The sequence below is a fragment of the Bufo gargarizans genome, chromosome 5 (genome assembly GCF_014858855.1).
Source record: "Bufo gargarizans isolate SCDJY-AF-19 chromosome 5, ASM1485885v1, whole genome shotgun sequence".
Taxonomy (NCBI): Eukaryota; Metazoa; Chordata; class Amphibia; order Anura; family Bufonidae; genus Bufo; species Bufo gargarizans.
The window spans coordinates 431,405,720-431,429,969 of record NC_058084.1 but is presented as its reverse complement, the minus strand read 5'-3'; the positions used below and the strand labels follow the sequence as shown (position 1 = coordinate 431,429,969).

The following is a 24,250-nucleotide window of genomic DNA, read 5'->3' as shown; positions in this document are numbered from 1 at the left end:
CCTGATATTAAAGGAAAAATATTCAACATATTTTATCATTCATCAGTTTTTTATTAGAAATTATATACATGAGCAGCTTCAATCAGCTGAAGTCATTTTCAATGACCTTTGTGTCAAGTCAATGTTTTGAATGAAACATAGGAAAGACCGAATGGCTAGAATGGGTGATGAATATGTGAGTAGGAAGTTGTGGAGATAACCGGTTGGGGGTGGGAGGATTTTCTCCTTGACTGACGGGGAGCGAGATAGGACGCAGGTTGCTGGCGGAGCTGCCCGTACTCATCAACTTCATTTTTCAAGTCTCACCTTAAAACCATTTTGTCTTAAAACCATTTTGTCTTAACTATGAAGTGACATGTACACAGTGAGTCACATACATTTATACGAGAAGATGAACAAATTGTGTAAGTTTCTCGTACCCATTTACTAATAATAATTTATTTAATGATCTTTTTGATTTTTTTTTTCTCTTCTTGATTACTGGATTAGTGACTGTACATAAAGCCTGTACATAAAGCTTTTTCCGTGCAAATTATTGTGCGGAAATCCACAAAGTAATGAAATATTTTTTACATTTCATTTGCACAGTGTAGAATTTTTCCAGACCCAAATTAATCTGCAGAGCGGATCTTTTACGGTTTTGTTTCAGTTGAATATAAACTCAGGCAGCCCCTGTAAATAGTCTAAAACAATACAAGAATCGTTGTTACTCGCTCGCTCTTCTCCTTTGATTCTTCCTGCACTGCGCTTTTGTTTGGGTTTTCCTATTCTCCGCTGCAGCCAATTATTGACCTAGAATGAAACGTCACTGCTGAGGCCAGTGACTGGCTGCATGGTGACCTATGTGTATGGAACATCACCACTGCAGCCAGGAAGATGGTGTCAGCACCAGGAGGACCGGAGCGCAACACTGGAAGAAGTGCGGGGAAGAGGGGTGAGTATGGATTCTTTTGTTATTTTAGACTGTTTACAAGGGCTGTTTGGGTTTTCATGGAAAACCCCTTTAACTCTGCAGCATGTCCTTTTATATCGTCGATCCAGAGCAGATTGTAAGCATAGTATTCACACTGACTTCTTGGGGGCAGTTATTTTCTGCATTGTCCAAAGGAATAATTGCCGACACTGATTTTATGATGGATGTGCTGTGGGTTCACTTCAAAAGTCACAAGTATAAAAAAAAAAATAAAATTTTTAAAAAAAAAAAAAAAAAGTGCTCACCTCCCGTGGTGATAACTTGGTTCTCTTGCCGACTCTCATGCTGGTGTGTCTGTACAATCCAGCCTCCTGCTGCTGTGGCCACACAGGACAAGACATCATCAAAGGAGGCAGGGTTGTACAGACACCCGGAAAGGAGACAGGGGGCTGCTGTCAGAGGGAAGTGTTCTTTCTTTTGTCTGAAGGAAAATCTGCACAATTTGGTGGAGATTTGCCACTTCAGTTTTCCCTGATCATTTATTGCATAATTTGTGCAGAAAATTTCCACAGCAGTAATTCAACTTGTGCAGGTAGTCTAAGGCTCCATTCACACATCCGCTATTCCGTTCCGCATTTTGGACCCATTTATTTCTTTCGTGCGGCCCGGCTCCGGAAATGCGGACCTGCACTTCCGAGTCCGCATTTACATTCCCGAAAAAAAATATAACATGTCCTATTCTTGTCCGCAATTTCGGTCAAGGATAGGTATGTTCTATTAGTGCCGGCGATGTGCAGTCCGCACATTGCGGATCGCACATTGCAGGTGTCCGTGTTTTGTGTGGATCTTCAAAACACGTAACGAGCCTAAAAGTGAATGTCCACCTTAGAAAACGTTCTCTAAAATGTGATCAATTCCATAATATACACTTATTGCCAAAATAAAATTATGCCCCAGATAGTTTTGCAGTAATCTGACATTTCTATGTAAATAGTTACAGGTTTGGTAAGATTAGACATTGGGTCTTGCCACAAGAGGGCGTAAAAGTACTTCTACCGCTGCTCTATAAAAAAGGCTTTCAGAGGCTACTTTTGGGTAGTGTACCTCTTGGTTACAGATCATTGACTGCTAGATATGCCTCTGCGATGCACTCAAAAACATTTTGCCCAGTTGACAGGCTTTAAGAGGGGGCGCATCATTGGATGGAGAGAAGCAGGACGGTCCTTTTGACCAATTACTTGCCAGCTGTTAGGTGTTAGGAGCAGTGGTTACAGGAAGGCACGCTCACCTGGAGAACAGACTTCGGACAGCCCAGACAGACCATCAGTGGAGAACATCATTTAGTCTGCCAACAAGTATGAGGAGCAGTTTTGTTGTCCACTATCTAGACACAGGTGAACCCTTCATTACACACCCTTGTCTATGCCTGGGCATTTTCCAGGTGCTTAGCAGAAAAAAATTACCTATCATGGCGCCCATTAAGTGTCCTGCCACTGTTGCCTTTGTTTGCAGTGGTGTTGTGGACTAGAAGCCTGGACTGCTGTGGACTGGAACCGTGTCACCTTTAGTGTTGAATCCAAGTCCTATTGGGATCCCATAACGGTCAGGTTTGAGTTTTGGGGCCTGGTGATGAGCTCCTTTGCTGTGGACGGACACACTGCCCCAACTGCTGGTGTGATGATCTAGGGAGCCAAAGCATTTAACAGTCAGTCACCCCTAGTAGTGATACGAGGGACACTTACAGCTCTGACTCAAGCAAAACTGACTTCAAATATTCCCCTCATGATAAATCCCCCCATAGAAGTCGTATCACTGCCGTCTGAGAAATGTATGGAAATTTAGAAGCTTTTGAGGTTTTGCTTCTTGAAGTCTGTGCAGTTTGTGCAAGATTGCTATGTCCTGCAGTGTGTGCATTGTGTTCTTCTTTCTGATATCTTCAGAGAAATATTTTCCAAGAGAAACGTGTAGAAGCAGAATGCCACTACAAAAACTGAGAGAAAATAACAAAAATGAAAAAAACAAAACTGTAAACAAAAGAAGAAAATTAGTCAAAAGATCTACCAGAATTTTTATATAAAATATATAAAAATATATTTTATATAGTGCACATTAAACAATGTAAAACTGTTTATATAGCCTATGTTTGGTAATCGGGCCCTAAGCCTGAGGCCATACTACTGCTAGGATCTTGTGAACGCATGTCTGTAATCAGTAGGGACATGTACTCGTTTTTTTTTTTTTTTGCACTTCGCAGTTCTTTAATAACTTCTCACCTTCTCAGGAAGGGTAAATAGGGAATTTCACATTTACATTATGAATTCCCCTTTTCTTGAAATGTGTGATTTAGTAATTGATCAATTACTGCAAACTTGGAACCCGTGTTTTCTGCCTAAAGTTTACATGAGACAACGTGTGAACACCTTTCATTAGTGCTGCCCCTGGTTAATATCATTTATGTATCCTTTGGGCGCCCTGTACTCTTACGTGAATAATCACCATCTGTCAGGTTTTTTTTTTCTTTTTTTTATTATTTTAAGTTATTATTTTAATTTTTACTACTTATTTAGAGGCAATGTTAAATCATGTATTTAAAAGGGCCCGCCACCTCTACTGACATGTCTGTCTTAGTAACTACGGTACGTGCATTCCCCATGTAATAACAATTCTGGAGCATCTATGGTTATGACTCTATATTGTGCTGCTCCTTTATTATTCCTAATAGAAGTCATGAATGAATTGCCAGCAGTCTGCAGTGAAGATCCAGAATGGTGTTACCAGTTGGGGGTGTGCCCCTGCACAGTCTGACACTGGCAGATAGTGTCAGGCAGGGGTGCACCACCAATGAGGCCAGGTGAGGCGATCGACTCAGGCAGCACTAGGTAGGGGCAAGAAGGGCCATGGGCTGAAAGTGGGCGTTTCAGTTTTCGCCTCAGGCAGCAGAAAGCCTAGGTGCACCCCTGTTGTCAGGCTGTGCAGGGACACACCCCAACAGGTAACACTATTCTGGATCTTTATTGCAGACTGCTATATAAAGAATAAATAACGGCACAATACAGTCATAAGAATAGATGCTCCAGAATTGTTATTACATGGGGATGCATGTAGCTCCTAAAATGGATGTCAGGAGAGGGGACAGATCATCTTGCGTGTTAGGGTTCATTCTCACTTACAATTTAAATGCAGTTTTTGAAGCTAATCTTATAAGTGGATTAAATAAAATGAAACTAGACTATTCCCAGAAGGGAACAGAGAAAGCTAAAACCTAACGTTTAATGAGTATCAAATTAGAAAGCTGCGTTACACACAAGAACAATACATGCAACCTAGACTGATAGACAGCGACCCAACCAGGGCCAAAACAACAATAGGATGGTACCTCATTTGCAACACAACAAGAAAAGGAATGGTCTCACCAATCAGTAGATGCTGATGGAATGGGTTCTCCAGGGGATTTTCAAGGCACCCCGATTAGGTCACAGGTGGTCTAGAGCCACTGGATATGGTGGGCAGAAGTACCATCCAATAAAGAGATGCCGAACTGTATTGGCTGTAGTGTAGATAGAGGTCAGGAGCTGCTCATCCTGAATGACCCTGTCCAGGGATGGGGTCTAGCATGCCCTACGTACCCACACAGAGCAATCTCCCTGAAAGGGGCGACCCCGTTCGGATACCTGTCCCTGTACCCAGGCGGAATCCCTAAAAAGCCCTTACACAAATAGCTCCCGACGTGCCTCGTTTCGTTCAACATGAACTCATCAGGGGAGTAATGTAAAATCGGGCAGAGCAAAAATGGGGTACGACAAAGTTGAAGTTAAGACGCATAGGTATATAATGGTCCTAAGGCAAATGTACCACTAGGTAGACAAGTGGGCAATAGTGCCTATGGTGGCATCAAAACAAAAAAGATGTTTTACTATAAATAACTTCCTAAGGCTCAGTCTGTAATGGTGTCCTGGACTGGCCTAACCTGGGGGCCTAAACCTAAGCTCACCAGTGGGTGAACAGGCTAGGATTAAATTATGGCCCTGGAAAAAGTGGTGCCCTCAGGTGGGGAATACAAGTCTGGCTACCTGAGGGCACCAATTTTGCATTTCTTCCCTGATGAGTTCATGTTGAACGAAACGAGGCACGTCGGGAGCTCATTTGTGTAAGGGCTTTTTAGGGATTCCGCCTGAGTACAGGGACAGGTATCCAGACGGGGTCGCCCCTTTCGGGGCGAGTGCTCTGTGTAGGTAGGTGGAACTTGCTAGACCCCATCCCTGGACAGAGTCATTCAGGGCAAGCAGCTCCTGCCCTCTATCTACACTACAGCCAATACAGTTCGGCATCTCTTTATTGGATGGTACTTCTGCCCACCATATCCAGTGGCTCTAGACCACCTGTGACCTAATCGGGGTGCCTTGAAAATCCCCTGGAGAACCCATTCCATCAGCATCTACTGATTGGTGAGACCATTCCTTTTCTTGTTGTGTTGCAAATGAGGTACCATCCTATTGTTGTTTTGGCCCTGGTTGGGTCGCTGTCTATCAGTCTAGGTTGCATGTATTGTTCTTGTGTGTAACGCAGCTTTCTAATTTGATACTCATTAAACGTTAGGTATTAGCTTTCTCTGGTTAACTTCTGGACATAGTCTAGTTTAGTGTATATGTGTATGTATGTATGTATGTATATATATGTGTGTGTGTGTGTGTGTGTGTATATATATATATATATATATATATATATATGTGCCCCCTACCTTTACATTCCTTTCTTTGCATTGGCTTAAAAATCGGCATCAAAAGCATCATGATAGAATGAAGGCTTGGTGATCAGCATTGCTGCAGAAACCACAGTTTGATTGCACCGTGTGAATGCGCCCCTTTTAATCGCGTCAGGCTTAGTAATTGGCTTACATTTTCTACTCTCTTCATTTTCTTACCGTCCTAGAAACCAGAAGAAGACGATCTTGTTCTCACGCCTGATGGGACAAGAGAATTCCTAACATTTGAAATTCCACTGAATGATTCCGGATCCGCAGGTCTCGGTGTTAGCGTGAAGGGCAACCGATCAAAAGAGAACCATGCCGACCTAGGCATTTTTGTAAAGGCGATCATCAATGGTGGAGCAGCGTCCAAAGTAAGCGATCAAAGGCCAACATGTTACCTGTTAATAGTAATTAGTTCATCAGTTCTCCTCTATCGTCAACTTGTGGCTTTAGATCAAATTCTATTGTAAAATTTAGAACATCGGAGCTGGTGAAGCCATAAAACTACATTTACATGGTCATCCCTTCATTTGAATACTAATGTACTGAACGATGTAGCTACCTCCGGCGAGGTTCTTCATTAAGACAAACTATCTTGTGAGCTCTGTTAGAGATGTGACCACCTCTCCATCCAACAGTATGGGACTGATGGAGATAGTAGAGCGCTTGTACTTGGCTATCTCCAGCAGTCCCATAGTGCTGAATGGAGTGGCAGAGCGCACGCGTCACCAACTTCATTGAAACGGGGGAGCATGGGCCGCCACATTCGGACTGCCAATCAGACATTATCCTGTAGCCTGTGGGTAGGGGATAAGTTGTCTTAAAGAGACAACCATTTTCATGACAATGTATGTTAAGCAAATGAATCCGTTAAGGGATTTTGTCGTCTCAAGCATTGGTGGCATATCTTTAGGAAATTCCATAGACAAGACACACCAACGGCTTCATTTAAAATGCATTTACTTATTCAGCTGAAGAGCATGATCACAGTTTTACAGTATTCATATACAATATCCAAAGCAATTGGGAAAAAGCCACAGCATCTGATTATAGTCCAAGATAATCCATCAGTACGTATCCATTTAGGGAGCCAGTTCAGTTTGGGTGGAGAGGCAGAGCGGTCACACAAGCAGTCTGCAACACTTTGGGGCCGTGTCGTTGGTTTGTCTTGTATATGGAGTGGATTTGTAAGGATTGGGAGTATCCTCTTATGCAGCTATTTGCAATTGTGAATTTGGGTTTTTACATTGGATATCTCTAGGACATGGATGCTCAACATGCGGCTCTCCAGCTGTTGCAAAACTACAATTCCCAGCATGCCCTAATAGCTGTAGGCTGTCCAGGCATCCTGGGAGTTGTAGTTTTGCAACAGCTGGAGGGCCGCAGGTTGGGCTTCCCTGTTCTAGGATATACCCCCAATGTCCGATAGGTGCCGCCCCACCTCTGGGACCTGCACCTATTTCTGTTGTGTATTATTATTTATTTGAAAGCGCCATTAATTCCATGGTTCTGTATGAGGGGTTACATGTACATACAGAGGAGGCGAGCTAAAATTGACTCTAACATGTCAGTGTTATCTCGGTTATCTTGTGACAAAAGCCATTGAAATGCATTGAAAAACCCAGGCAACGTTTTCTTGCTCTTGTTTACTTAAGGCGTTAACCATCAAGTTTAGCTCGGCTGCATCTGTAATATAAAAAATACAGGTATGATAGACATGAAAGTATTAACCCCTTAGTGACCACGCACATTTTTTCCTAAATTGCATTCCAAGAGCTATAACTTTTTAGTTTTTTCATCAATGTAAGAGGCCTTATTTTTGCAGGACAAGTCATAGTTTTCAATGCACCATTTTGGGTACATATAATCATTGATTAACACCAGCTATCTCTCTTAAACCCCCTTTATTTATGTCAGTAAAAAGGCGTATTGTTGGTCACTAAGGTGTTAAAGGGGTTGTATCACTTCAACAAACCGCATTTACTATGTAGAAGGAGTTAATACAAGGCACTTACTAATGTACTGCGATTGTCCATATTGCTTCCTTTGCTGGCTTGATACATTTTTCCATCACATTATACACTGCTCGTTTTCATGATTACGACCACCCTGCAATGCAGCAGCGGTGGTCATGCGTGCACACTATAGAAAAAAGCACTAGCCTATGTGCGCTCCCAAGGTTTCCGTCCAGCAGAAAGGGAGGCGCTTTTTCCTATAGTGTGCAAGTACGACCACCGCTGATGGATTGCAGGGTGGTCATAACCATGGAAACAAGCAGTGAATAATGTGATGGAAAAATGAATCCAGCCAGCAAAGGAGACAATATGAATGATAACTAGGGATGAGCGAAGCAAGCTTTGAATCCAAGATCTGAAGTCGCTTTGCTCCAAACTTGGTTTTAATGCTGTACGGAGATCTGTCAGCTTCATGTAGTTAAAGGTTGTCGTCGCGGTGCTCATGGAAACACAGAGATCCAAGCAGCAATTGTTTCAAGGCAATCTGCCCTTTTCATCGTTTGCCAATGATAATTGCCCAAACATAATTGCCAATGTCACAGCCTGCGCAGGAGCCGTGGTATATACTGAGCAATAATGCACTACATTGCTCTTCCAATTACTTTGGGATGAAAATCAATATATATATTGAGATTGTATCCAGTTCCAGTCGCCGGTCTCTTCTGGGAGTTGTTCACCTCCACTTTATCTACTGGTTCTATTCATTTTAAGGTCAACATTGAACAAACTCATATTTGAGCCAATAATGGTTTATTTCAATATAAAGTCCCCTAGGTCATTTTAGACTGTCTTGAGGGATTGGGATTGAGGGAAATCTTTATAGATTTATTTAGTTTTTTTTTTTTTTGATTGACATGACTTTTTTTGTTTTATAAATAACAGGTCTTTGTTTATTGTTTTTTTTTTTCTAAGCAAAATTCATACGTTTGTCAGTGCCATGGACTGTGAACGGAGCAGTAGGTCTCATGCTTGACCGCAGCTCCATTCAAACTCCTCCTCGCCATGGTTTTGCAGCTGAAGGGATTTGGGGACCAGTGGTGGTCGTAAGGTTTCCAGCAGTTAAGCTGCCTTCAAATTAGCATCTATCTTCGATCCTATGAATGGGTTTTGATTGCTTCTGGCAGGAGTGCTAGGGCAATGGGGGAGATTTATCAAAACTTGTGAAAGGAAAACTGGCTTAGTTGCCCAAAGCAACCAATTAGATTCCACCTTAAATTTTTCAAAGGAGCTCTTAAATGAAAGGTGGGATATGATTGGCTGCTTTGGGTAAGGCTACTTTCACACTAGCGTTCGTCGGTCCGCTCGTGAGCTCCGTTTGAAGGGGCTCACGAGCGGACCCGAACGCAGCCGTCCAGCCCTGATGCAGTCTGAATGGAGCGGATCCGCTCAGACTGCATCAGTCTGGCGGCGTTCAGCCTCCGCTCCGCTCGCCTCCGCACGGACGGGCGGACAGCTGAACGCTGCTTGCAGCGTTCGGGTGTCCGCCTGGCCGTGCGGAGGCGTGCGGATCCGTCCAGACTTACAATGTAAGTCAATGGGGACGGATCCGTTTGAAGATGCCACAAAATTGCTCAATCTTCAGGCGGATCCGTCCCCCATTGACTTTACATTGAAAGTCTGGACGGATCCGTACGAGGCTATTTTCACACTTTAGCTGTTATATGCTAAAATAATGCAGACGGATCCGATCGAACGCTAGTGTGAAAGTAGCCTAACTAAACCAGTTTTCCTTTCCACCAGTTTTGATAAATCTCCCTCTTTTGAGAATATGTTTGGAAATGAAATGACGCTGCCATTTCCTAGAAGGATCTACTCCTTATTTTGTAATGCTGTCTGGAGTCGTTCCCGTGTTTGACACCTGTTCTTTCACACCTACAAGGATGGAAGGCTTCGCGTAAATGACCAGCTTGTCGCTGTCAATGGTGAATCCCTACTGGGCAAAACAAATCAAGATGCCATGGAGACTCTGCGGAAATCTATGTCGACAGAAGGGAATAAACGAGGAATGATTCAGCTCATCGTAGCCAGGAGATTAAAGAGGAACGAGGTAAAACTGCGCACTTACAGCCATTGTAAGGCGTGCATTATTTAGCCCTGTCTTAAACTGGTTGCCTAGGATTTTGATGGCCTATCCCAGGGATGCCTAACCTGCGACTCTCCAGCTCTTGCAAAACTAGGACTCCCAGCATGCCCGGAAAGCCTACAGCAGGGCATGGTGGGAGTTGTAGTTTTACAACAGCTGGAGGGCCTCAGATTGAGCATCCCTGGTCTATCCGAAACACCCACACCCCCCGCTAATCAGCTGCTTCCTTGTGCCGCTAGAACAGATGTTGGCAACCTTGGCACTCCACCTGTTGGGAAACTACAATTCCCCGCATGCTCCATTCATTTCTATGAGAGTTTTTATAAGTGCAGAGCCAGTATGCATGCTGGGAGTTGTAGTTTCACAAAAGCTGGAGTTCGGAAGGTTGCGTACCCCTGCGCTAGAACTATGTAGTTTCGTCCACTGTGTAGTGGTCGGAGCAGGTAACTGCAGCACAGCTCCCTCTGTATTGGGTGGGAACAGTACTGCAGTTACAAGTCCCATCTTCTACATAGTGGACGGCACTATGTAGTTCCGATGTTTACTTCCAGCGCAGGAGCTACAGGAAATAAGCTGATCGGAAAAGATGCCAGGTGTGAGTCCCCCACCGATGTGATTTTCATGGCCTACCCAGTGGAAAGTCCTGAGCAACCCCTTTATTTAGGAGGGCCTTCATAACATTGATTTTAACGCGTTTTGAAACGTCATTTCTATTACATGGATCTTTAGAGGAACTGTAGTCATTTGGCTTTGTCATCTCTGATTCAGTACCAGACTGCGAGCTGTAGGTGGTGCTGTGTGCATTTATATTAATGGAATGTGATGAAAGGGGTTAAGCCTAATTAACAATGCAGTACTAATTGGAGATGGAAAAAATAATTATGCCATTCTTGGGCTCGCATTCTGTCACTGTTAAGTAGGTAGTGGAATAAAAATGTAATCTACACTACAGGGAATAGTGACATACCATACAAATGAGGGGGGGGGGGTGAAATGTTACATATAAATATATATATAATACACATACATACATACACACACAGGTAATGCTTGAAAAATTCTAATATCATGCAAAGTTCATTTATTTCAGTAATGCAACTTAAAAGGTGAAACTAATATATGAGAGACTCATTACATGCAAAGCGAGAGATTTCAAGACTGTTATAATTTGGATGATTATGGCTTACAGATTATGAAACCCCAAAGTCACAATCTCAGGTCCCCTTTGCTTAGGGGGTATGGATTCATTAGCTGACTAGAGTGTGACACTTTGAGCCTAGAATATTGAACCTTTTTACTATATTTCTTCAAAATTCTTTAAGTTGTATTACTTTTGCACGATATTCTAATTTTTTTTTTGAGTTTTACCTGTATATAAACATTCAGAACTGCATATGTTGAATGCTTTCAAATATTTTCATGTTTATTAGGGCAGGAACTAACATTTATTGATGTGCTGTCTGCCCTATTAGTGTACTTTCACACTAGCGGTTTTCTTTTCTGGCATAGAGTTCCGTCCTAGAGGCTCTATACCGGAAAAGAACTGATCGGGTTTTATCCCCATACATTCTGAATGGAGACTAATCCGTTCAGGATGTCTTCAGTTCAGTCTTTCTGACTGATCAGGACAGAGATAAAGCCACAGCATGCTACGGTTTTATCTCCGGCCCAAAAACTGAAGACTTGCCTGAATGCCATTTTTTCCCCATAGGAATGTATTAGTGCCAGACCGAAAAAAATAAATGCCGGCTCCATTTTTCCAGATGACAACGGAAAGACGGATCCGGCATTTCAATGCATTTGTAAGGCCTCTTTCACACTTGCGTTGTCCGGATCCGGCGTGTACTCCATGTGCCGGAATTACACGCCGGATCCGGAAAAACGCAAGTGTACTGAAAGCATTTGAAGACGGATCCGTCTTCATAATGCGTTCAGTGTTACTATGGCAGCCAGGACGCTATTAAAGTCCTGGTTGCCATAGTAGTAGTGGGGAGCGGGGGAGCAGTATACTTACAGTCCGTGCGGCTCCCGAGCGCTCCAGAATGACGTCAGAGCGCCCCATGCGCATGGATGACGTGCCATGCGATCACGTCATCCATGCGCGTGGGGCGCCCTGACGTCACTCTGAAGCGCCCCGGGAGCTGCACGGATGGTAAGTATACTGCTCCCCCGCTCCCCACTACACTTTACCATGGCTGCCAGGACTTTAGCGTCCCGGCAGCCATGGTAACCATTCAGAAAAAGCTAAACGTCGGATCCAGCAATGCGCCGAAACGACGTTTAGCTTAAGGCCGGATCCGGATTAATGCCTTTCAATGGGCATTAATTCCGGATCCGGCCTTGCGGCAAGTGTTCAGGATTTTTGGCCGGAGCAAAAAGCGCAGCATGCTGCGGTATTTTCTCCGGCCAAAAAACTTTCTGGTCCTGAACTGAAGACATCCTGATGCATCCTGAACGGATTTCTCTCCATTCAGAATGCATTAGGATAAAACTGATCAGGATTCTTCCGGCATAGAGCCCCGACGACGGAACTCTATGCCGGAAGACAAGAACGCAGGTGTGAAAGAGCCCTTAGACTGATCAGGATCCTGATCAGTCTTACAAATGCCATCAGTTGGCATACGTTTTGCCGGATCACTCTGCTGCAAGTGTGAAAGTAGCCTTATACTGTCTTATATATGTACACAATTACAGCTGCACCTTCTGCTTCTTGAAACAGCATTTCTTTTAGTTACTTTTTTCAGTGAAATAAAACCTTTTGTAATCAGTGACCAGTTTTCAGAACATATTTTGAAGCAGGTAGATCGACCATTCGTATTAGCACTGTTGCATTTAGAATAGATAAAAATTAGGGCCACTGAGAAGAGCGGAACCCACTCAGTGACCCTATTTAGCCTTGAATGACCCTATTCTAAAACCAGGATCATCCGGATCCCAAATATGGCCAAGACACACCCAGCGTCTTCTGACTCAAAATGTATTAGTTAGCATTCACACAATGGATATGTATCCATTCACAGGTGCAGCCTCACCAGGGTCTGGCTAAACGGGACACATCTGTAAAGCCTGTATTAGGCTTCATAGGAACGCTCGTCTGTGTCATACTGCCGCTGATGACTCGAGCAAACTCTCGTTCATCAGGAAATCGCAATTTTTAAGCCGATTGTGCCGAAGCAGATTGTGCCGTCAAATCACGCTCTACAGCCGGCAAATTAGATTAGTGATCGCTCCTGGTTTTGGCTCTCAATCACTGATGTAAATCACTGTCCAAAACACTACCGTGTGAATGAGGCCTTACTGATCTAGAAGATTGGGTGATGCCTTCTGCCCCATTTTTGGATTCGAAATTGGCCTCCAGATTTTATTTTAGTGAGCTGTCATGCATTACGGGTTAATATATATTGCATATCTAATGGTGTGGAGCTCTGTACTCCATTTTACAAGTTCTTGGGTTACAGTAGACTGTGCTGGAAAGATGAAGATCCTCCACCGATACATGAATATGCTTCAGATGTCACAGCAGTTCTCCTGAGCGGTCACCTCTCCTGGCAGGTCTGTTTTAGTAACTACTTGTTCTCCCCATGTAATAACAGTATAATCGTATGGCTCTATGTTGTGCCATTCCTCTGCTATTTCTACTGCACAGTCTGACATCAGCAGCACTGATTGGACAGAGACAGACACACCCACTGCTGGTAACACCCAGCAGTACCTTTTAATGCAGACTGATGGCAATTTATTTGTAAAGTTCTAGCAGGAGTAATACAGGAATGAGACAACAATAGATGCTCCAGAATTATTACATGGAGAATGCTTATAGTTACTAAAGCAGACATGTCAGGAGAGGCGACAGATCCTCTAAGTAGTTCTCTGGGCAATTGTCACTTCTGCTCAGTCCCACCCTCCATTCTTGCAACGAAATGCAGGCTGTACCCTCGGAGTTCATGTAAAGTGCACAACTCGGTAGGGAGTAATAAATGTGCACAATGAAACCTCCTTGCTATTTTTTTTTTTTTTTTTTTAATTTTCCAATTTTAAAGTAATGCTCTATTTTTAATAAAAATGTGTAATATAATTTAAAACAACAAAATGATTGCCTGATTAAATCTTTTAATACCCTGTAATTGCTGGCAATTCTAAATAAAAAAATAAATAAAAAAAGCTGGGTTCCTGTTAGGGCCTGTTCACACACATCAGATGTAGATCCAGTGTAGTTTGTGCAGCCATTGCATGGAAATGGGCAGACCTGTTTGTGGCGAGTCGTAGTGCGGCCTGTGGATAAGGCAGCTGTAAATAAAAATGATCTTCTGTTTTCAGTTTTCTTTTCATCTTTTCAGTGTGTGTATGCCAGCTATCTTCATTTATAGAATATTTCCACCTAAAATAACAAAAAATCACCGGAAAATAGCTGCAGTTCACCCAGTAATGTCGAAACAAATTCCAAGTGTAATCAGAACCTGATGGATGGAGAGCCCTGCGATTCCCTAAGTACACCTGGATGGCATATGTGCTGCAGATCCACTGACTGATCCATGTAGTGAAAGATGAGCAGAAAGTGTCAGTCCTTCTCCTTGGGGGTGGGGGGGGGGGGGAGCTCAAAGACAGCCACAAAGGCAACGTTGAGGAAACCCATACTGGAGAAGGTGGAGATCACTACCAGAAGATTGCTGTTACCTTTTTACTGGACCTGTCATCCCCTTCACAGAGCGAGGCAGAATCTTTATGATCTGAGCCAACGTTCTTGGAAATGCATGCTATAGATTTACACGGGACTAAGTGCCATTAATTAGCCATGTGGCACTTCAAAGGTTCTCAGTGACGTCACAACTTCCTGAACAGTTGTTGAAACCCATAAACTCTCTGTTTCTAATAAAATGTTTACTCCTAAAATTACAAAAGCACTCACAAGTTTTGTCTCCTGGCTTTACATGAATGGACGTATTCACAGCTCTCGTACTTCGTCAGAATTGTTCTTAGCTAGTCTAGCCATAGCATTAAAGGGGTTTCCAAGATTTGGGTATTACTGAGCAATCCTAAGGACAGGTCATCAGCATCAAATCAGTGGGGGCCCAACACCCCTGCCGATCAGCTGTTTGAAGAGGCTGCGGCACTTCAGTGGGCGATGTGGCCTCTTTTTAGGCCAATGACTCACTTTTATCGGTCACATAGCCTAGGAGCATCTCAGTCCCGTTAAAGTTTAATGGGTCTGAGCTGCGATACCATACAAACTTCTATACAGTGTACAGCGCTCACTGAAGTGCCACTTCCTCCCCGAACCGTTGATTGGTGGATGTGCCAGATGTTGGACCACTGCCGATCTGATATTGGTGACCTGTCCTGAGGGTAGGTCATCAATATTTGATTCTTGGAAATCTCCTTTAATGACTAGTCCACAGCAAAAGGAAGACTATATGCAAAACTGATAACCCTTGTTCTACCTAGCGGACACCATTACACAGGGATCCTTCCTTTGGCTTTCTTTGCTCCTCTTCCTCAAGCCGGTGGAATCAATCATTGGGAGTTCCGTGCAAAGTAGAAGCTTTCATAGATTCCTGGTTTAATGTGCACCACTTTTCGATCGCACATGTTAAATGAGTCTTCTCTACCCACATCCTGCCTACTTCTCAAGGGTGGTGGAGAAAGCCAAAATGTTTTGTACCCCAAAAGTCACTCAACCAAGGCAGCAATCTTAGGCTACTTTCACACTCACGTTTTGGCTTTCCGTTTGTGAGATCCGTTCAGGGCTCTCACAGGCGGTCCAAAACGGATCAGTTTGCATTCTCATGTAGTCTGAATGGAAAAGGATGCGCTCAGAATGCCTCAATTTGCGTCCGTTCATTCTCCATTCCGCTTTGGAGACTGACACCAAAACGCTGCTTGCAGCATTTTGTTGTCTGTCTAATAAAACGGAGCCAAACGGATCTGTTCCTGGCACACAATGTAAGTCAATGGGGACGGATCCGTTTTCACAGGCACAATAGAGAAAGGATTTGTCCTCCATTGACTTTCAGTGGTGTTCAAAACTGATCCGTTTTGGCTATGTTAAAGATAATACAAACTGATCTGCTTTTCCTTTATGTTAGTCTTTACACATCTCCCCCAGTGTGTGTGGCTGTTCTGGGTAACGGATGTTAGTGAATTGGACCCTGAATCCCATATTAAGGTCACACCTAGCATAAACCACTGGAGAAAAACCAACATGATATAATTTTTTATTTATTTATTTTTAATTTTGTGTTGTGCAATTTTCACCATTTAAGAAAAGAACCCAACGTAGAGAATTTTTTTGTTCACCCTCGTGTGATGCAGCAGACTGTGCGATTTACCTTTTTCTCTTTTATATTTGTCTTGTTGGAGTCTCCCTTCCTGTGTAATGGGATTACCGGACTGACAATTGCCACCTCACGTACCTTTGTAAACTCTTTAATTTCACCTTATTTATTTCACTTTCCCGCCTCCAGCCGCTCTGAGCGGTGATTAATTCATGTTTTAGTGAAGCTGTCACTCCTAATCTGCATTTTATGTAAAAACTAATAAAACAAATCCTTATTTTGCAATTTAAGCCTTATTGAGTCTAATTCACTGGCACTGCAAGTTTATTGTTCTCCTGCAGCTCGACGTGCTTCCAATTGTAATTGTGTTGACCCTTTATTGCAGTAAATCTCCCCAGCGCTTATCAAACAGGGGGAGATAAGGCTACCATTCAGAGCTTCATTAAATATCTCATTTGTATTAGGCAGGCTGAGTGTAGGAATGGGAATCTTCTCAGCCCTCTCTGACCTCCGCCGCTCATGTGCTTGGAATGTCTTGTTCTCGTTCCCTAGTCCCTCCCTATTTATATCCTTGGCTCTCATCCAGGTCCCGACTGTCTTTTATTGACTTCAAAGTGCTGTTTTTTTCTACATTAACTGCTGAAATAAAGATTCACCTTTGGCTTCCCAACTCTACACATTGAGGGGGATTTATCAAAAGTGGTGAAAAGGAAAACTGACTTAGTTGCCCATAGCAGACAATCAGATTGATTTTCCAAAAATGAAAGGTGGAATGTGATTGGTTGCAACAGGCAGCTAAGCCAGTTTTGATAAATCTCCCCCATAGTGTACAGTAGAATCTTACCGAGAATTTACCTATTCCCTTCAGTCCTTTCACCCCGGCTTAGAACATGGAGCAAATTCTGTAGCCCCAGACCTGCACATTTCTAGTGTAGAGCGTAAAATTCAGGGCAAATAAAAATGTCAAGGCCTTTGAGACATTTTATGAAGAATTTTCACTTAACGTTTGAAGGCCTATCTGTCCAAGTAGGAAGCCATTTTGTTACGTTTCTGTGGTGAATCACTACAGTACACTCTGGGGGATGATTTAGTAAGGGTGGCCTTTCTGACACCATTCTTGATAAGAAAACTTACTGGTGAATGAGAAATATTGAGTGGCTATGCGTCTTAGGAATTTTGGCACTTTCTTGAGATTTCTCACACCAGATAATGATATTCCTGATGTAATGTGCGTCAGTTCTCTGGTGCACATGTTGTTACATGTGCAAAGTTTTAGTAAAGTGGCACAGTTGAAAATTTTGGAGGACATCTGGACTTTTGCCAAAATTTTTAACTTTATTGTGCCAGCAAATCGCATTTTGATCCATACCCTCCTGTGTGCAGGGCGTTCTGTGGATAGAACTATGCAGGAAGGTTGCGCTATGCCTGCTCATTCAGTCACTCTTTATTATGTTCAAAGGGGGTGTCAGAGTATTTAAAACCTATCCTTAGTGCCATGGCCTTATTCTAGACAAGTGACGTCAAGTGGCCTAAGCACAGCTCAGTCCCGTTCAAGTGAATGGGGCTGAGTTGCGATACCAAGCACAGCCGCTATACAATGTATGGAGCTGTGCTTGATGAGCTGCGAGGAGGCTGTGGCACTCACCGGAGTGCCTTGGCCTCATCAAACAGCTGATCGGCAGGGATCCATTGTCTGAACCCTACTCATCTGATATTGATGACCTATCCAGGTCATCAATATCAGAATCTCGTAAAACCTCTTTAAAGGGAGTGTGTCACCAGTGACCTCCCTCACAAACTGTTTTGCATAGACACATAGCTGTGGTTTACCAGATTTAAACAATGTTTTTATTTTGTTGATCCGAGGTTCCGTTCTCGACCTTTGATAATTTATTTTCATTATGCAAATTAACCTTTGGTGCAACAAGGGCATCACCATTGCTTTTTTTGCACCCAAACTCTGGTCTTTTCTATGGCCAGCCCCTCCCTGGCTGCTTTGCAGCAGAGTGCTGTTTAGGCAGCATAATCTGCTGCCAGTAAACAATGATTTAGATGACCGCACCAACACTATTACCCTATGAAAGAACGTTCTACATGTTCATTGGGGGATCGGCGGCATCTTTACACTGGCAGATTATCACTGATGACTTTATATTATCTCCCACAACTTTGGGCAGTCTAAAGGAGAAGAGTAGATGAGCCCTTTTTTTCTGCCAGCTCATTTTCATAGAGTGATGGACCACAACAAAAATTACATCTTTAAAGGCTGCATTTTTTTTAAAAATATGGAAACCATCGCCACCACTTTTAATGACTCAAACAGCAACAGCAATAAAGACCAGCAGGGGCTAGTAGTGATCATTAATATTGCCCATTACTCATTCTACATGATAACAGCCTGGAGGAAACCGGATAAACCAGGCCTCATAATTCCGGGCACCTCCTACCACAATGGAAATAGTCTTGATGAATTTGGGGAACGAGTATTTTTGGATCTTGACGCCCTTCAATAAAATCCAGTCTATTTTCGGTGCTTATACTGCAGCAACATCAGGGGTTTGCACTTTTTAGAATTTCACTGTGAAACTCAATTTGTCAAGTATCCAAGGCTGGAGAAGTTGGTTATGTAGAATAACTTTGTAGGGGTGGAAATGTTTAGAGGGAAAGTGAAGCGCCCACAGGCAGTTATAGTGAATAGTAGCTATCCTTCCAACCGGTGACTCCACTACAGTAACAGCATAAGACTGTTCTGTGAGCAGAATCCATCCACACGGGACTATTCGGATGGAAAAGTAACATTCATGTATGGGGGCCGAAAGTAGCATTGTGGTTGTCAGCGCTCATTTCCCGGCAGAAGCATCTTCCCCGGAATAAGAGTTTAGTGCAGCCATTTCCAGTTTTAATATTTGATCGGCTCTGACAGCTTCAGTCTTACAAGCACAGGGAGCGATTCCACCGGCAGCTGTGAATTATGGCTTCACTTTTGTGGGTGACAGTTTTGTTTAAGGAATACGTGACGCAGATTTGATTACATACAACTGAAAACATGAGACAAGCATCAATGTGTCAGCCGAGCTGCCGGCTTCCTTGTTTTTGTCCTGCCTTCTCCATCATTTCCCCCGACACAGTCTGGATGTATTGATACACTCCCCTTATAGTTGATCTTTCTGCTTCTTTTCCTTTTAAAATGGGAAGTTTTATTAGGCTCCATTCACACGTCCGCAACGTGTTTTGCGAATCCGCAAAACACGGATAGCGGCAATGTGCTTTCCGCATTTTGCGGAACGCACATTGCCGGCACTAATAGAATATACCTGTTCTTGTCCGCAATTGCGGTCAAGAGTAGGACATGTTCTATTTTTTTGTGTAATGGAAGTGCGGACCCGAAAGTGCGCATCCGCAGTTCCGTGTCCAGGCAGTACATCGTGCTGCCCCATTGGAATGAATGGGTCCGCAATTCCGTTCCACAAAATGTGGAACGAAATTGCGAACGTGTGAATGGACCCTTAATTTTGTTTGTGTCTGTTAAATCGTAAAAAAATAAATAAAAAAAAGGAGAAAAAAACCCATCTAGCACTAATATTTGAGAAATAACTAGTGTTCCTCCCATCGCTATTAGTACCAGATAGGTTATTGGTTCTTGCTGTAAGATCATTTGCCTGCCAAACACTGCTCATATAGGTAGCAATTATGACATGTGAACTAGAGGTGCCTTTACACTGGACAGCTATCATTACAATTCAGCGGTTTCAAATTATATCTAAAATTGCCATCACCTGTGTTTTGTAAAAGCCGCCCTTTTTAGTAGTAAAGCGCACAATGCATTAGCAATTTGGCTTTCTTCACTGGTTCAGGAGGTATTAAATCACAAAATATATTGTAAAAATAAAAAAATAAACTATAACTTCATCTGATTTATCAGTTTCACTCTGAATTACATTTTAAGGGCTCATGCACATGACCGCGATCGCCTTAAAAATCGCAGACCTTGTGTCGGCTGCATCTCCCGGGGGCGAACCACGACTTTCCTGACCCAAACTGATTCAGTTTGTATCTGAACGGGGGATTATTGCAGTGTACTCACATGGTGACGTGAGCACACTGCAGTAGCCCCGCGATCAGAAAGAGACTGGCTCTATCATAAATTACTATTATACAGTCAGTTCAGGTCAGGGGAGTTGGGGTCCTACTGGGAGATGTGGCTGACACACGGTCCGTGTTTTCCGGGGCGATCACAATCATGTGCATGAGCCCTAAAGGGCTACTCCAACTTTTTATTTTTTATTTTAGTGTAGCATAGGTTATTATTAAAGGGGTTATCCCATCATAATGATCACTGTTAAATCTGTTAATGATTTGACAGTGATCATTTTTGTAAATATACTTTATTAACAAATTCCCACCGATTAGGATAAAATTCACCCCCACTTACCTTATTGTTGTGACTCGGTCTCCCCTGGTTACGACCACCGCTCTTCTCCAAAATCCCGATGGTCGCGCTTGCCCAGAAGACTCCTTCTTTTCTCCCGGCCGTTCCGCTCGCTATCCTGAACGCGCACGCTGCCGCGCATGCGCGACGGTGACTTCTTCCCGGCCAGAATAGTACAAAGCTGCGTACAAGTCACCATTGCGCATGCGCGGCGTGCGCGTTCAGTCCAGCGCGCGGCACGGCAGGGAGAAGACTTCAATCAAGATGAAGCCCGCCCCCAGCCAGAATCCAGGAAGTGAACGCGCGGTGGCAGCAGGCGAGTTTAAAAACGCAAAGTGGGATAACCCCTTTAATGAACAATGTAGAGGCTCTTGTGTATACCTGTTTTAGTTGATGTGCCGTTTAAAGAGAACCTGTCACCTCTACTATGCTATCCTCACTGAGCGTTTCTAAATGTTCATTGTGTTGACCTAAACATATAAATTACACTTTAAATTTCATTTGCAGATGAATTCAATAAGTATTATGCATTTTTGTACTTCCCTCCTTTTATGCAAATTAACATATGAGTCATATCTTACTTGTGTGACCAGAGAAGAGTCCTATTTTCAAGCTCTGGCTCATTTCAGGTTAATTTGCATATGTATCAAATTGGTTTCTTTACACAATAAAAGCACACAGAGCTATGGGGACTGGGTATTGCGGTTGTGCTAGCGGCCATCCAGCAACCCATGTTCTCAGCTCTATACACAAAATCCAGGTGACAGGTTCCCTTTAAGGGCTTTCTGTCATCTTGAGTCCTTCTTTCCCTCACATGTGTTTTCCTAAATGCAGTTTACTTTCCAATCATGCCTCTTGGTTTGTAAAGACAGAGGGCGCAGACTCTCATCACATTCTACTTGCTTAGTTCTGCATCCTTATAGATAGCAAGGAGAAATACACTGAAGGTTCTGCACTCATCACTCACAGATTATGTAGACAGAATGTGTCCATGGAGTTGTGTGTATCTCAGCAGCTAATCATTTTATAGACTTGCCTGCTATATTACTGATACCTAGGTCTCTTAGACAATGCTTACTAGGTCTCTTAGATAAGGCAGATATAAACTCTATGGCAATGTTGCACATTATGGGATATAGGAACAAGGAGAGGCAGCTGGATGGTCAGGGGTCTAAGAGCTGCCAATAGGAATATGAAAAATGCTGGGGGTAATCTTGTAGTTCTCAAGAAGTTGTGTACACAAGGGAGACTGACCTCCAGTGTAAACACAAAAAATAATCAGATGACCCAGCTGTCCATATTGAGATTGTTCAGATTGTAAGACTGCAAATGAGCTGGAGAAGGGGTTGAGTGACATTACTTACGGAGCTAGAATATTACAGGTGAGTTCATATTATACGTCCCAATAATTGCTAATGTAGTTCGTTGAATATTTTTACAAAAAAAAAGTTACCGTAGTTCAGTACAGTAGGGAAGTAGCAACAAAAATTGCTTATTTTGCCTACATTTCCGTTAAATTGAAATTAAGTTGGTTTGATTTAAAAGGACACTATAGAACTGTGTTAAACCCTAGTGCAGGGATGGAGGGGGCAGTGCATGACACAGGGATTCTGGTTTCAGACATTTGATCAATAAAGTTACCCCTAATTTGTAAACTTCATGTTTACAGTTAAGCAGATCACACAAAGTTTGATTCGATCAACCAATTTCTTTCGTGCTGGTTGGCCTGAAAATTTATCGCACTCGCTCTACTTTGCCTGAATTGAAGCCCGAAAAATTTGTCTACAAAATTTTACAAAATTGTGGTTGAATTACATTTGTTTGCAATCAATTTGCTAATCTCTGTTAATGTGTACTTGGGTCCAAGTCCGAAATCTCCGTTTTTCTAAAGGGTGACCGCAGTAGAAAAATGCACACGCACTATAGAGCGCTGTGATGACAAACCTTAGTACATATTTCATTGCATTATCAGTCCATTGTGTGTGTTCAGTATACATGAGACCTCATCAATCAGCCGTACATCTCAGGATGGGCAGCCATGCTGAAAACGCAGCTTTTTTCTTTTTCTTTTTTCAACCAAGAGACAAATAGTAGACTGGAGAAATGAGGGGGTTAAAAGACCATAAATATGCCAACAAATGTGGCCTAATATGATCAGAGACATTGTCTTTGTACTATTTATTTTTTGCTTAAGGGTGTTGAAATATGACAGGCGCTCCACAGGAGGTACACAACAGAGCGGCATAGAAAGTTGCCCATTAAGCAGAACTGTCAGTGCAAATTATTTTGGTGCAGGGTGAAAAGTTCTAGCTCATTTGGTACCCAGCCGGGTGCAGGCCTCAGGCACATTGTTATTGTTCCCCCATGCTGTTAAATAGACCGTCAGCACTGATATCCCTTCCTTTCTGATTCTACAGTTGGAGTCACCTGGAAGCCCCTCGGGGCCTGAATTGCCCATTGAGACAATGCTGGACGACAGGGAACGCAGAATTTCCCACTCTCTGTACAGCAGCATTGAAGGATTTGACGAATCGCCCACAAGGAATGCCGCATTAAGTAGGATAATGGGTGAGTCAAGTAGACTCTACTAATCATGTCTTGTTTTTGTTCTTTTTGCTGCTCATTGAAGAGTGATTAATGCCTTATTTAATACAGTGGCAACTAACATCCCCAAACCTATTTGTAAGTCTTAGGAATTGTGCCGAATAAAAAGAGAATTGTAACTTGATTGACATGGTGCATTTCCTAATGAAACAGGTGAAATGGGCGCTGAACTTTACGCCTGGGCTCGTTCTTTATTGGATTACCTTTTATTTTCCTCTTTCGTCCTACAATGGGACCATTAAACTAGAGGATGTGCATTAGACAATGCTAAGGACTTTATTAGTGAATCATTGAGCCCTCTTATTGTGTCCGTCTTGAAGGCTTGCTTGTAATGTATGCACATTGGTCTATTTGATGTGTATTGACTCAGAAGGAAATGCCTCTGCCGGGAGAAGACTTCACGTCTGGACAACGCTTTCTCCAGCTGCGTAGCGATAAGTTAGGATTCTTATACAGTAAACTTTTTGTTGCCGTTGTGAAGTTTCGATTAGTTTGTCTGTTTTTCTGTAATCTTTTAATAGGCTGAAAGCGCTCCAGTTTCTGGCTTCAGCATCTTTGTGCAAGGCAAGGCTTTCCCGCTCTTTGTATGTCGGCTTGCATATGTCAGCACTATAGGCTTCAGATAAGCATTTAGCAAAGCCTGGGTTACTTAACGCTTTGGAAAGCTGCCATCTAGACTCCTCTTCAGGAATAAACTGCTGTAATACGCCATGCTGAGAGGCTATGGATTATTTTTGTAGGATTTTTAATGTACATTACAATGGATTCCTGTTCTGTTAATTCTAATAGAGTAACAGCTTGGTGTACTCAGTGGTGTAAAACCTATTTAAAAAAAAATAAAAATCCAACACTGAATGAATAAAATGAAAACATGTTTTGCCTAAAAATATACATTAATTATCCTCCCGAATAAACATATTTTATATGGCCCTAGATGCTTATGCGTGGATTTATTTTAGCCCCAGAAAGACAAATGTTATCTCTACCCGCCATTTTTTTGTTTGTTCAGCCGACCTCTCTGTTCTTTACTAAGTAATTTTAGTATGTGAATGATTATCATCCAGATGCAGGGGTTAAAACTAAAGTGAACCTTTTGTTCCCGGTGCTGTTGTGACGTCATACATGTACAGTGTACACATTTGTAGTATCACAATTAACTGGAATTCAATAGTAAAGGGGTTGTATGG

At 42.8% G+C, this 24,250-nt stretch overlaps 1 protein-coding gene across 1 annotated transcript in view; it reads left to right on the top strand.

Annotated features, from left to right (window-relative positions):
• PARD3 (par-3 family cell polarity regulator) overlaps nt 1-24,250 on the top strand; it is a 699,053-nt gene that overhangs the window by 309,019 nt on the left and 365,784 nt on the right. The window contains 3 exon segments of the mRNA XM_044295563.1: nt 5,843-6,031; nt 9,555-9,722; nt 22,877-23,027. Coding sequence (XP_044151498.1) covers nt 5,843-6,031; nt 9,555-9,722; nt 22,877-23,027 — 508 coding nt within the window.